General features: G+C 37.8%; 1 protein-coding gene across 2 annotated transcripts in view; it reads right to left on the bottom strand.

Moving 5' to 3' along the window:
- The window catches only part of pex5la (peroxisomal biogenesis factor 5-like a), a 114,980-nt gene that overhangs the window by 16,182 nt on the left and 83,161 nt on the right, over positions 1-15,637 (bottom strand). The window contains exons 4-7 of one of the 2 annotated variants that reach the window (XM_077198777.1): positions 14,753-14,947; positions 14,319-14,439; positions 13,472-13,565; positions 9,318-9,413 (exon numbers count right to left, since the gene is read on the bottom strand). In XM_077198777.1, coding sequence (XP_077054892.1) covers positions 9,318-9,413; positions 13,472-13,565; positions 14,319-14,439; positions 14,753-14,947 — 506 coding nt within the window. The remainder of the gene's footprint in view (positions 1-9,317; positions 9,414-13,471; positions 13,566-14,318; positions 14,440-14,752; positions 14,948-15,637) is intronic. The other variant, XM_077198778.1, reaches the window with a different exon arrangement.

Raw genomic sequence — 15,637 nt, 5'->3', positions numbered from 1 at the left:
TACAGTGATATAAAAGACCAGACTCGCACCTTATTGGGGAAGTATGCCTACATACATGTTAATATTCCTACATACATGATTAATCTGGGAAGGGTCACAGCATTTTCATATTGTTGTCCTATATTGTTAGTTTAACTGTAACTTAAGTCGCTTTGGATAAAAGCGTCTGCTGAATAATTAAATGTAAAATAGGCTTGACATTCGCACATTTTGGGACCGTCTCTAAAGTAACACTGGTAGTCCTATAGGCCTAAACGTTTCTAACTTCAATAGGAAACTTCAATTTATTTGAATAAATTGCGCATTATGCCTGACACCTACATGGACACCTTATGGCTCGTTTCCACTGAGCGGTACGGTACGGTACAGTTCGGTACGGTACGCAATTATTTGCGTTTCCACTGTCAAAAGTTGTGAATGGTACCAAAAAGCCGAACCGTACCGTACCACTTTTTGGGTACCCTTCCGTTGGGGTACCTAGCACAGTGGAACGGTACTAAAGGGTGGAGCTAGACTCACTGCAGAACGCTGATTGGTTGACAGAGTATCGTCACTTGCGCGAGCTACAAGGGGAATGACAACAAAAGCAGCGCCATTTTTTTAATATACAGTTGGAATATAATAGTATGGTTATTCTTCACGAAATGTAGTTTTAAGAGTTTTTCAGACGAGAATGTAGTTGTTTAAAGCTCAAATCTGTGGTTTATTTATAATGTTTTCTGATAATTTGATCCATTCCAGGCGATCACCGGGCGCTCGGCGCTCATGTTCCCCGCCTGGAACAGCCTTTCCTCGGCTAGTCGTTCTGACGTTTGCCGCTGACTCTGTAGTGGTAATTCGTCTTGTGTAAATTTAACGGGTGATCTTTGGTCTCGTGAATCGATAATTCGTTCCCTGGCCAATCGTTTTGCTGAGGGTTAAGTGAAGTTTCATATATTTAGGCTATTTAACTTTTCCGTTGTAACGTTAATGTTAGACCAGCGCTGAATTTGTATATTTGACTGAATTTTTTGCTTTATCTCTTATTGTATAGCTTCTTGTAACGTTACCTTTTACTTATACTTTTATAATGGCTATTATTGCTAAAACTGAAATTTAACTGGGTTGAGTTTTGTCATTTTTTATTTTATTACAAGATTATCACTGTAATGTTGTTTATTGCAACATTTGTACAAATGCAAATATTGCCAGGAATATGTTTAATATTTTTAAAATTTAAACGAAAAGATGCAGGGTTGTGTTTTATATTTCGTTTTGTTATAAATAGGCTAACGTTAAACATGCAGTAAATAATATAATCAGGTCTATACATTGCCTGAACCACATTTGTGTGCCTATAATGTTTAAAATGTATTTAAATGAAAACGAAAAGGGACAGAGTGGTGTTTTATAATATATTTCGTTTTATTGTTGCCTAAAATGTACATGCAGAGCGAGCTGAGTGACGCTTTCAAGAACGCGCTGTTCCATTTGGAGAATTACCGGACTCGCGTCCTCGGGAGTCATTCTGCTGAGAACTTTGCGTACTTGTTATTGAGAAATGCCTAATGTCGGCGCTTGTCTTCTTGTGACAAACATGCCGAGAAGCAAGGACAAGATCTGCTGTATGCCATCCATTAGTGTTTACTTTGTCGCTTTCTTCTTCGCGCGAAAATGACGTTGATCGCTTCTTTCCTGCAAACACCACGCCTATCAAGTAGGGTACTGTTGGCGGTGGAAACGCTAGCCGGATCATGGTTTACTGACCCGACCCGACCCGAACCGTACTGTACCGTACCGTACTGCTCAGTGGAAACGAGCCATTAGAGTTGGTTTTATGACTGCAAGTCGTTCTCTTCAAATCCTATTGAAGTTAGAAACGTGTATACTAATGTCGTATGTAACTTTAGAGATGGTCCCTAAATGTGCGAATGTCCAATGTCAATTTATGCCAGTATCACTGAGAAACTCTGAGCTTTAAACTTTTTTTGTGTTAAGTTCATATTCTGAGTCATTCTGCTTGCCTGCGAGTTTGGACTTTTATATCACTGTATTAGTCCATTAAGCGACGTTAAGCGTTTTATATGTCCAGCAGGGGAATCCTGACGTGTTGAGGGAGACCCTAGCCTACTGCATGCAGCACAATCGCCGCAATATAAGGTTGATCGAGGCAACTAAGCAACCAATAGATATGTCAAACTCAAATGTAACATTGGATCTGTATACAGTACATCCGCATTGGGGGAATAACGTTATAATCTTGTTCACGGTAGAGGTGCATGTAGGCTACACAGGAAAAGTAATCGTGAAGACACTGAATTTCACATAAATCATAATAATCACAGATACACTTACATTATTGTAAATGAGTTTATGAATGAACGGCTTGCTCTAACCACAAATATTATGATGTCTATGGCTCTGGTCTTCGTCATAAACACGCGCTTGCACCCCCTGCTGGTGAGATCAACTAACAGCAGATGGAGATTATGCTCGGTAATCTACTGCTTTTCCTGCAGTTCCTGGATGTCAACGTTGAATTTACTGTCGAATTTGAACCACTGAATTTGTGGAAGCAAATTTGCACAGCGAAATAAAATGGACCGAAAACCGCCTTTTGAATATTATAGGTTGTATTTTTAATCAGTTTGAATATTTTGGAAGTGAAATATGAAAGGTGAATATGGATTATTGAAATTTTACTAATGAAAATGTGTTTGAAATGTTTTGAATTTAAATATTCACAGATTAAATATTCAACCATGCTAAATGTCAGCCCATAAAAATGAAAGCCCTAAAAATACAATGCATTAAAATACAAGTTGGGTTAATGCAATGCATATTTTAGTACAATTCAACAGGCTTTTTTTTTTTCAAAAACATTTGGCATTATTTTACTTACATAAATATGAGTCAGATGCTGATACTGTAACTGGGAAATGAGCTCTGGCAAGGACAGTGATGATGGTATAAAACATCTGCTCAAACCAAAACCCTTCCAAGCTCCAAAAGGTTACAAAATATGCTTTATTTTATTCTTCTGTAACTGTTATTTTATTATCAGGAGAGTTTTATATTTTTGCGACATTATGGATTTGGGTCGCTAAAGACCCGAATATGTAATAATGATTGGCGAAACATTCATGCATTTAAGGGTTAAGGATAAAACTAGCTTGTAAAGAGTGAATGCTCATCAAATACAATTGTTTATAAAATAATAACCTTACAAATAGTATATAAGAGGGGTGTGGACAGGTTTGACTTGCTGTACAGAATAGGAGAAAGTTGAAGTGGTGGATGCAAAGAATTATTTGAACTCTCAAAGACTAACTCTTTAATAGGAGCAAATGAATATATTCATCTCATAATTACAAACTAAAAGAGACCAAGGGTTAGTTCATGATTGGAATGATAAACCCCCCTAAGGCAGACGTGACAAACAATTAAAAAGCTTGAGTGTGACACTCATACATAGAAGTCATACAAATTCAAATGAGGTGTCTACTAAACCTTTGAACAATAACTTCTGACAATTTTGAACATATGAGTCAACAAAACCATCAGGGCAAAAATTTAAGTAATCCATATTGCACTGTATTTCCCCCCAAAAAGCAGGAACTTTCTGTCTGAGAGTTTGGTTTGTTGAGCATATAAAAATAGAATTGACAACCTGTCAAGTCGTGCTGTTAAAACCAATCCCTGTCATTTTGCATCATTTGAAACGTCCTACATGTTAGAAGATTGATTTTGAGTTACTGGATGTGTGCTATTGTAAATCTAAATCCTATACTGTGTGCTCAATCATACTATTCTTTCTTTGTGAAATAAATGCTATTACTGTTTTTAAGTGACAAGTAATGACCCAAAAGGTTCCTTGCCAGCACATGGTATTTATACATAATTATATTCACAATTTAAGATGTTATTCACTGCATAAATCCGTACATTTAACACACCTTTGTGTTATATTTGGCCCTGACCAGAACAGAGTCAGCCAACATCCTGCATTAACCTCCCCTGCTGCCTGCATGTTTCTAAAAAGAGCAGCATAATTTCAGTTGTATTCTGTTTCCTGCAACCCAACATCCTCCCCTAAGACTGCGGGGCGTAGAAATGTATTTTCCATCTATCTTGTATCTTTATTCAATGCTCAGTAAGCAGCCCAGCCCTGCGTTTATCCATTTTAATTCATTTTGGCTCCAAGCTATTTCTTCATTCAGGACATCAACAAATGAAAATGATTGGAAACTGGCCTCACTGTCCCAGAAAGTAGCTTTCTGGATAATTCAGGTCTCCATTCATCTAATAATCATATTAAATATATGCAGTTAGAGGGGCTGGAGGCATAAGGGCAGCTCTCAGTGTGCAGGCCAGAGTTCCCGTAATGATCGAAACTCAAGCATGGCGGTATCGATCAACCCTCCATTTGTTCCGATCGCAGCCTTAGAATCACTACTTACTGTACAATAAGTCCCGACCCCTCAAACTCAATTCCAAACCGAACATCATCTCAGTCCTATAGCTGTAATAGCCGCTGTCTTGAGGGCTACGAATAGGCACCATAACCAGTGACTCTGTGCACAGTATAATTCTGCATTGAGTAGATCTTCATACTGTAAGTACTGCTCTCACTTTTAGATGTGCACTTCCTCTTCCATTATTCATCTGTTCTTACAGATCCCCCATGTTTTTGCCCTTAGCACTCTACCTCTCCAACACATGTAAAACAATAGCAAGTGCTATTCTGGCAAGTGCAACAGCAGACACTCATCAGAACAACATAAACTTTTAAGCAGTGAGAACTCTTAACACAGTATGAAGTAGACATCAGATTGTGATGACATATCACATGATTTTTATTTGCAAGTTTTGGTAACTATTTTGTGTAATCAACACTGAAAATCAATAATTTAAAATTTAAATGAATAAAATAAGATACAAATTTTAAAGACTCTCTTAACCAAGCACAACTGCTGACAATACAGATATAAATTTAGCTGTTATATCAAAAAATTGCTTTCTGGTTGAATAAGAGATATCGTGCCTAGATGTATTTTTTCCCTGAGTGATAGGACTTAGAGTAATTTCTTGCAATGCATCAGCGGTTGTGATCACTGAAGCAGAGGAACTGATGTTTGATAGCAGGGTCTCCAGCTGAATTAGTCCATATCTAGTTTCTGAAAGCACAATACCTTCTCCTCTGCCACCTGATGCTGCATGACTGGCCTATTTTCTCATCTCAATGAGTAATGGAAAGTTGTTACATGGTTCAACTTATTCCATGAGCAACAGTGATGACATTATAATCAATCAATTATTGAGTGAGGCTAATTAGCATCACATTGTACTCATGACAGACAGCAGACGGGTTTTAACTCGTCCAAAGCCACAAAGGTGAGGCCTAATTAAAATTTTTATTTTAGCAGTAGAGGGCACACCTTCAAATTACTTCATGTTGATTTTTTCAATGTTAAAATGTTTTCTTCTATTCCAGTTTAAAGTGAAATATCACCCAAAAATGAAAATTCCCAAATCATTTACACACCCTCTAGTCATTTGAAAACTGTATGACTTTCTTTCTTCTGTGGAACATAGAAGATATTTTGAAGATAATTGGTACCAAACAGTTGTGGTGGCTGTAGACTTTATACGGACCAAAAAACTAAAAAAAACTCTCAAAATATCTTCTTTTATGTTCCACAGAAGAAAGTCATACTGGTTTGGAATGACATCAGGGTGAATAAATAATTACCTTCCCAAAGAGTGTACAAAAGTGTTGGCCCTTGGAAAACTCATTTATTAAACATTTATATTATAAATTTATATACTGAATAGTGCTGGATAATATTAGTGTAGTATTCTCAGCTCCAGTTCAGTGCTTTCAGTATACAGTATTTAAATCCAATGTGCAGAATTCTGTAGATTTCTCCCCAAAACCGGAATAGAAAAAGTGGAAAATGTCTTTACAGTAGATTTCATCTTTTTCTGTTGAGAAGTTAATAAACAGACTTTGGAACAATTTACAGTAATGCAGAATTGGCTGTAAATACACTATAATGGCTCGTTTCCACTGAGCGGTACGGTACGGTACAGTTCGGTACGGTACGCAATTATTTGCGTTTCCACTGTCAAAAGTTGTGAATGGTACCAAAAAGCCGAACCGTACCGTACCACTTTTTGGGTACCCTTCCGTTGGGGTACCTAGCACAGTGGAACGGTACTAAAGGGAGGAGCTAGACTCACTGCAGAACGCTGATTGGTTGACAGAGTATCGTCACTTGCGCGAGCTACAAGGGGAATGACAACAAAAGCAGCGCCATTTTTTTAATATACATTTGGAATATAATAGTATGGTTATTCTTTCACGAAATGTAGTTTTAAGAGTTTTTCAGACGAGAATGTAGTTGTTTAAAGCTCAAATCTGTGGTTTATTTATAATGTTTTATGATAATTTGATCCATTCCAGGCGATCACCGGGCGCTCGGCGCTCATGTTCCCCGCCTGGAACAGCCTTTCCTCGGCTAGTCGTTCTGACGTTTGCCGCTGACTCTGTAGTGGTAATTCGTCTTGTGTAAATTTAACGGGTGATCTTTGGTCTCGTGAATCGATAATTCGTTCCCTGGCCAATCGTTTTGGCTGAGGGTTAAGTGAAGTTTCATATATTTAGGCTATTTAACTTTTCCGTTGTAACGTTAATGTTAGACCAGCGCTGAATTTGTATATTTGACTGAATTTTTTGCTTTATCTCTTATTGTATAGCTTCTTGTAACGTTACCTTTTACTTATACTTTTATAATGGCTATTATTGCTAAAACTGAAATTTAACTGGGTTGAGTTTTGTCCTTTTTTTTTTTTATTACAAGATTATCACTGTAATGTTGTTTATTGCAACATTTGTACAAATGCAAATATTGCCAGGAATATGTTTAATATTTTTACAATTTAAACGAAAAGATGCAGGGTTGTGTTTTATATTTCGTTTTGTTATAAATAGGCTAACGTTAAACATGCAGTAAATAATATAATCAGGTCTATACATTGCCTGAACCACATTTGTGTGCCTATAATGTTTAAAATGTATTTAAATGAAAACGAAAAGGGACAGAGTGGTGTTTTATAATATATTTCGTTTTATTGTTGCCTAAAATGTACATGCAGAGCGAGCTGAGTGACGCTTTCAAGAACGCGCTGTTCCATTTGGAGAATTACCGGACTCGCGTCCTCGGGAGTCATTCTGCTGAGAACTTTGCGTACTTGTTATTGAGAAATGCCTAATGTCGGCGCTTGTCTTCTTGTGACAAACATGCCGAGAAGCAAGGACAAGATCTGCTGTATGCCATCCATAGTGTTTACTTTGTCGCTTTCTTCTTCGCGCGAAAATGACGTTGATCGCTTCTTTCCTGCAAACACCACGCCTATCAAGTAGGGTACTGTTGGCGGTGGAAACGCTAGCCGGATCATGGTTTACTGACCCGACCCGACCCGAACCGTACTGTACCGTACCGTACTGCTCAGTGGAAACGAGCCATAAGCAAATACACCATAGTAGATACTGTCAACACACTATAGTACCTTATAAGGCCCAGTTTCACAGACAGGGCTTAGATTAAACCAGGATTAGTCCTTAGTCTAATTAGGACATGTATGTACATTTTATAAGCGTGCCTTAAAAACATTACTTTTGTGCATTTTGAGGCAAAACAATGGCACTGATATTTTTTAAGATATATCAGTGCAAATTGCTTTCAGTTAAAACAGATCAAACATGCATTTTAGTCTGGGACTAGTTTAAGCCTTGTCTGTGAAACCGGGATTAAAAGTGTAAAAAAAGCAGATTTACACCGAATGTAAATTTTGGTAGATACTATTTGCACCTAGTATTATAGCAACAAATAGAGCAAATAGTGACATATGCTATCCACAAAATGTGCAAATTAAAGTAATTTATTTGCTATTACAAATGGTAAAAAATTAAGTCAAAGTAACACTGTAAACACCGTTTTTTGAAATAGGGCTTAGTCACTGTCTCCCCTACATTAAGATAGGTGGGAAAAAGCATTTTTGTCTCAGTGCGGGCATTGACTTAGTTTGGCAACGCCGACGCTAGCTTAGCTTAGCATAATGAATGGAATCCTATGTTGTCAGGTAGCATGTCATGAGTAAAAGTGATAAAAAAAAAAAAAAACCCCACCTAATTACTTCTTGTGGCCTGCGTATTCACAATGAGTACAAATAGCAATTCAGATTAAGACTATGTGATTTCCTAGGCAGATATTGACTTGGGACTATATTAGGGTGAATCACAGGCGAAGCACTGCTACTTGGGCACAGTCATATCACGCAACACCTAAAATCCTGTGCTAACACAGTTAGCACGACATTGGTCTGTGTAAGCTATACTATTAACACATTTCTTGTTGCTTTAACACAAAATGCATACAATTAACACAAATTTAAAATGCTTGAACTTCTTTTACACACAAGCTCAAACAAGACCAAAACAATGGATTTTTTCTGGCAAATTTACCAATGCTTTAACACTGTATGTCAGAACAGATAACACCATGTTCTAAACCTAACCTTACAGGCTAAAGTCAAGGTAAACAGCTGTTTATATTGTGAATTGAAACACAAATATCCCCTGTATTTTATTCTTATGTTACTGAGAAACAGCTGATTAAATTATGCAAATATATACATTTATTTTTATTTATTTTATTTATAGCAGCAATTCTGTCTCTGTCTTCGTTTTTTCAGTAACTGTACATTCTATAAAGCACTCTGAGATGGGTCTTTTTTATTGAATTTCTGCAGCAAAAGACCTAAACCCAACAAAACAAAAATTTAGAGAGGCTTCAAAAGAAACTGCAGTGCAAAACACAATCTATGATCAATACAATATACTGTATGTTGTATAAATGCATACCTGATACATATAATAATGCAGTTTCTGTAATTCCATCTGATGTTAGTGTTTTTATGACATTGTGCTATGATTGACTAAATCTTCCTGTTGGACGAGAACATATGTTAGTGTTTTGAAAAATTATTTGATTTTGAGACACGTTTGCAGTGTTTTGGTAGTCATAGTGTATTGTTTATAGTGTATTATTGTATTTAGAAAATTAGTGTTGGAGTTTAGTTTACAATGTGAGATTTTGAGCATGAAATTAACTGTTTTGCCAATTGTGTGTTGTAGGTGTGTTGGTACGTTAAGAGTTTAGGAAATTTGTTAAAAGTATTGAAAAAATTGTCATAGCGAAAACTGTAATGCCCCTGACCCATGAGACAATGATTGTGATGCTCACAGACATTTTTAACAGACGCTTTTGGCTTACCTCCACTGCTGCCTTAGCTCTCTCAAACTCTTCCTCCAGAGACTGGTTTCTGGACAGCAGTGTGCTACCCCACCTTTGGTCTTTGCTCAAACGGCCCTGTCAAAGACAGGAGTCAGAGAGAACGTGGTCAGTCATCTCTCAGTCATTCTGACAGGAGAAAAGACCCTGCACTTGCCAAACCCCCGATGCCAGAGGCAAGGAGAAATGCCAGCATTAGCAGCACAGGGTCTTCTTTCTTTCTCTCTCTCTCTCTCTCTCTCTCTCTCTCTCTCTCTCTCTCTCTCTCTCTCTCTCTCTCTCTCTCTCTCTCTCTCTCTCTCTCTCTCTCTCTCTCTCTCTCTCTCTCTCTCTCTCTCTCTCTCTCTCTCTCTCTCTCTCTTTGAGGTCCTGCTTTCCACACCTAATGTTCTTACCCTCATAATGGCTCTAGACTGGCTTGTCATGCATAGCGCGTTGCCCTGCACATTTAACTTAGTATACAAATCTGAAAATAGCATGGCAGGAGACCTTTGCTCAGCATGTATTGTCAAATGCACACCATTTTCAGCACTGTACACCTGAAGACATGCTTCACATGCGACAATGCCATTCATTTTGACTACACTGCTGTGTGTGTGTGTGTGTGTGTGTGTGTGTGTGTGTGTGTGTGTGTGTGTGTGTGTGTGTGTGTGTGTGTGTGTGTGTGTGTGTGTGTGCATATCACACAGCAATGGAAATAAAGCTTACTTGTTTAACTTAAGTTTTATTTTCTCAGAGTCATTAGAGGTTTCAAATTTAGAGGGTGACATACTGGCATAATAAACAATAGTCTGTTTACATTTGCTGATGGCTCAATATTTTAAAACAAACACTATAAAATAGTACTATACTATATTTTGCTAACTAGGTTTGCTAACTAGGGCTGTCAATTGATTCAATTGTTAATCAAACTAATAACAGGATATTCCATATAAATACATTTTGGTGCTCCTTAAAGTTGCTTGTCCTTTAATGAATAATGTAATCATAAAGTTATACCCTTTACAATTGTACCTTGCTCCTAGGTCACTCTAAATGTCAAGTGCTGAGCTATCAAAGGCAAACCTCCATTCCCCCAATCCAATTCTCGGCATAACAAAGCCTTCCAGGCAGACTGAATCAAAGGAATAGGATGAAGTATTTGCCACCTGCCTCATTGGATATTAATCAATTGTCAAGGTTACTAAGTTAAACAGATTTCATACAGGAGGCTATAATGGAGGCCTCAAAAAGGACAATTGGTCTTGCTTCATTGTGTTGGTGCAGCTCTGTATAATTATAATTTAATGTGCCCATGTCAGACCCTGTGTCAGTGCAACAATTACCTTTAGCATTACACATTCCATTTTCAGTGCACCCCATAGTCAAAAGACAATTCGAGCTCGATGTTTTTAGAACCATGCAGCTCACAACTGTAATGATTGCTTCATCATGACTAGTTTTAAGAAATGTTAGAAATGTATCTGTACTCCTAATGCAAGGTTTAAGTATATAAGGGTCCGTGACATATAAGAGTGTCCATGATAAAGAAACATTAATCATAATAATTTTTTTGTTTGTTTTTCTGTCAAACTGTTTTTCACGTTTGTTTTTTTAATTTTTTTTTTCAATTAGTAAATAATAAATACTCTAATGTTCAAAAGTTTGGGGTCAGTATTTTTTTTAAAAGAAAGAAATGAATAATTTGATACTGTTATTTTGAACTTTCTATTCACAAAAGAATACGGAAAAAAAAATCTAACACGGTTTCCACAAAAATATTAAGCTGTACAACTGTTTTCAAAATTGATAATAATAAGAAATGTTGCTTGAGCTCCAAATTAGCATATTGTCACACACTCGTCTCTGTTTTCATGGACTTTTAGGCCCCATCCACACTTCTACGTTTTAGTTTAGAAACGCAGACCTTTTGCTACGTTTGCACCTCCCGTCCATACTAAAACAAGACAGTTTACGAAGATCTAAAACGGAGAAGTTTAGAAACGCTGCCGACCCCGTTTTGCGTTTTGAATCTCCGGAGGGCGTTTTAGTGTAGACGGGTCAAAACGGAGGACTTTAGAAACATACGCAGAGGCTCACGCTCGGCTCTCTGATTGGATGTCATACAATGGAAGAAAACGCACAACAACAGCCTGGACTACCAGTTACGTTAGTGCAAGTAAATTCTGCATTTCACAATTCTATAACTGCCTACATGCGCCAGAGGCAAGCAATTATTCCAACGATCTGTGACAGTTCCCGTGTGCAGCGGCGGTATCGACCGTACATGGAGCGTCGGTTTTGAGTTAAGCCGGGAAGAACCAGCGCATGGTCGAATCATTTTATCAATGAAGTTGTAGTTCCTGAAGAATGATGCGAAAACTTTTGAATGTCCAGATCGGCACTTATCAACCTCAGCGAAATCTGAGGAATAGTCAATCCGTTTCCTGTTTACACCGGCACGCGCATGCCCAGTGTAGGTGAATGGTGACGTGATCCGCGTTTTCAGTCGGTTTAATGTGAACGGAGATCAGTTCTAATACGCAGCTAAAACGCTGGTGTGAACGGAGATCGTATTCGTTTTAATTCTCCGTTTCTAAACTAAAACGCAGTAGTGTGGATGGGGCCTTAGTTTTGTTTTCATTAGTCAAGTGTGTTTCTTTGTCTTAGTTTCCCGCCAGTCATCAGGTGTCATGGACACTCATCGGATCATCACACCTGTTTGTCATCTCCTCATTACCACGGTGTATTTAAGTTCCTCACCTTCACTCTGTGTTGTTCAAGTGTGTGTGTGTAGACAAGCTGTTACTTTGTCGTAGTGGATTAGAGTTCGTTTTCATTAAAGAACCCTTTTTAATTCATCTGGTAACAGATATTATATTTCTGAAGGATCATGTGACACTAAAGACTGAAGTAATAGATGCTGAAAAATTCAGCTTTGATATTCATTTCATTTATTTTATTAGAGGATAACCCCTTGAGATGAAACTCGAAAACGAGGAATATCACAGGAATAAATTACTTTTAAAACATATCAAAATAGAAAACAGTTATTTTAAATGTAATAAAATTTCACAATTTATTTAAATAATAAATGCAGCCTGGGTGAGAGACAAAAACATAAAAAAAATGTTATAGACCCCAAACTTTAGAAAGGTAGTGTATAGAAGTTTTTTGCACCACATGACATTTTAACCTGACTACAAACCAGAGGAACAAATCAAAGGTATGGAGGAGGAGCCCACTGGACACTATCCATTTTGGTGTCATTTCATTTTTTATACCTTTTCCCATAGCACCCTGGGGCAATATTATACAACCTCCGATGTTGATATAGACCAGTGGCTGGCCAATAATTAATTTGCTAATAATCTAATCATGATAGATAGCAATACAACGGACCTGCATGCTTCACTAAGGGTAAAAGCGTGTAACATTTGTACCCTGTAGCAACAAATTTGAAAGTCCATGCAAACTGTGACCCACCACATGGACACCGCTTCAGTTCATTATTTGCCATGAATGTTTGGACTTTTTTGTATTGAATTTGGTGGTGATGCTGTTGCCATGGTACAAATGTATAGATCATTCAGCGATTCATTCAAAGAGTGCACAGAGAGGCTTACGTGTCTTCCACTAACATATTGCCTGTTAAGCTGAAAATAAAGAATTCTAGACATTAGCACAGAATGTTACACAGTGCATTGAATGGCTAAAAAAACAAACCATTCACAGTTCAAGTGGATGGACTTGTAGTAATATTTTACAACACTACAAAAGAATTCGACTAGGGTTGCCACCCGTCCCGGTTTTTCCCGGGATTGTCCCTTTTTTTAACAACCTGTCCCGGGAAATTTATACACTCTCCCGGAACACTGAATGTCCCGGTTTTCAAATGGCTATGTGAATATGTCCCAGTTTTCTAAAGGCTACAATTAATATGTCCCGGTTTTCGCAAGTCTACGTGAATATGTTTGTTCAAGCACGCGCACAACAGAGAGGTAGAGAGCGAGAGACCTTGCGAGAGACCTCATCAATATGTCCCGGTTTTTTATCAGACAAAGGTGGCAACCCTAAATGGGACACATGGGAAATAACATGTGAAAGTCACATGTACAGATGATCATGACATAAGTGTTGCTCGGTGTTGCACTTACTTGAGTTACTGGCACGGCTTCTGCCTCTACTTTATTATTTACCTCCAGGGAGTTCCTGGGGGCAATGTCTAGCTGAGTCTTGCAATCCATAGACCTGAGGTTGAGTCATAAGAAATGAATGTAAAAAAAAAAAAGAAAAAAAAAGAAAAGAAAAAAAGGTCTAACTTATTCATAGTTTTCCTGTGACATCACACCGTAATAGGAATGCCCAACTGGAGTGTAAAACGAGGCTATTCTCCATTGCCGTCCAGTTTAAAAAAAAATGTTTTACCAAGGTTTGTACTTAGTACAAATGTAGTAAGACAGTGATGTTAAAAGACCAAATTAAATATACACAGACATTATTGATGATGCATACTATACACAGGCAATACGATAAACCCAGAATACAAACGAAATGCGTTTTTTCATTACCATTTAGAGTGCTGAGTTTACATTCTGGGCTCATCTGCTTGTATTATGCATCATCAATAAGATGTACTGAATTTGATTTTTAATATCACTTTTTAAGTACTTTAAGGCGGTTTAAGTGTTTTTCAATGTTAAGTGTTTTAGAATGTCCTGCTTTTTTAGTGACTGAAATACTGCAGCAGGCATAAGGATCACAAATATCCAAAACCTGCATTTTGTTCACATATTTTTGTTTATCTTCTTTTGAGATGTGATCTAAATATGAGTGGCTTGAAACAAATGGAAAATTGTTGGGACAGAACTGGAACAGTTTTATGGATGTTTCACCCTCCAGGTCTCAGTGCCAGTCGTGTGACTGAAAACTATTAATTCATATCATTTAGACAAAGAAATTGAGCATTGTCATATGTCATTTTTTATTAGAGCAGCGACTCACCACACAAATTCGCCAGAAAGTTTGGATGAACGTCTTCTCTCAAGTTTCCACTTTCTGCTACCATTTCGCTCTGGGTGTGGGTTGAGTTCTTCCCATTTGTCCAGTGAAGATGAAACTGCTACTGTGAACAAAATGAGGCCAAGCTATTTGACAGATATATATTATCATAATGCAACCTAAGTAAAACACAAACAACACCAAAGTTTGAGGCATTTGCAGCATGCAAGCACACAATGAAGAGGGCAAGTAGGTGACGATATGTAAGCACAGAATGCTATTCTCAATGAAAAAGTACTATCCGTTACAGAATCTGTTCAGTTAATCGTATGAAAAACCCATTTTCATTTGTGTAACCATCTGATTTACCTTAACTGATTTGCAAGAGTGCTACTTGGCATTACAACCCTTTGCTTTAGCTGTGTGGCACATAGTACCTGAGTCCAATGACATTTTTTCAGGTGTGCGGGAACAGGGTAAACTATGTTCAACATCCACTTGAATCAGCTCTGTTTCATCTGGCTTCCTCCTGTACGGTGTGCCCTTAGAAGAAAGAGGGCTCTTCCTGTCTTTGCTGTGTCTTCTCTCACCAGGCTCACTCAGATCCAGCAAGTCCAGAGAGGAGGACAGTACTGGACAAAGGAAGCAAAAATAAAAATAAATATCATCCACTTTTATTTGTCTTCTAGTTCCAGAAAGTTCAGTGGTTTTGAAAATATGGGATGCATCCCATGGCCAATTCCAAGTTTCAAGCATAAACTAGATCACGGTAGTAGGCTACAGAAGCTAAAGCAGGGGTTTTCAAATTGGGTGAATGTGAGCCTCCCCTTACAGTGGTTTAGGACAGCCAATACCCCCCTTCCCCAAAATCCCGCCCGCCTTCCATAACCCACACACGCCTCTGCAGTGAATGCCATCTTTTGTGTGTTCCAGGCAGGCAATGGTGAGTTTCAATAAAAACTGATAAAATGTAAATATTTTTTAATATTGTATTTGAAGAAATGTTATTTCCACAACTTTTTTAAAAGTGCATTCATAAACTATTCTTTGCAACAGCAAATCATTTCCAACTTTATGCAGGCCTAATTGGGGCTACTTTTAAAATCACTGAACATCAGTAAGCCTAACACAAGTCAACAAAACATGCTTAACATGTGTAATGAAACGAGTAGCAATGTTTCGCCAATGTTATGGGGTTTGCCTGCATTCGCTATACGTGACACGATAAGATGCTTCTGTCGCCTTCATGTTCATAGTGCCAAACAACTGTATTATTATTTTTTGTGACTGCAAATCATCACGCTTCCTCTCAAAAAACTCAA

The sequence above is a fragment of the Siphateles boraxobius genome, unplaced genomic scaffold (genome assembly GCF_051911475.1).
Source record: "Siphateles boraxobius isolate OS27281-9 unplaced genomic scaffold, OSU_SipBor_1 41, whole genome shotgun sequence".
Classification (NCBI taxonomy): Eukaryota; Metazoa; Chordata; class Actinopteri; order Cypriniformes; family Leuciscidae; genus Siphateles; species Siphateles boraxobius.
This window is presented reverse-complemented; position numbering and strand designations above follow the sequence as displayed.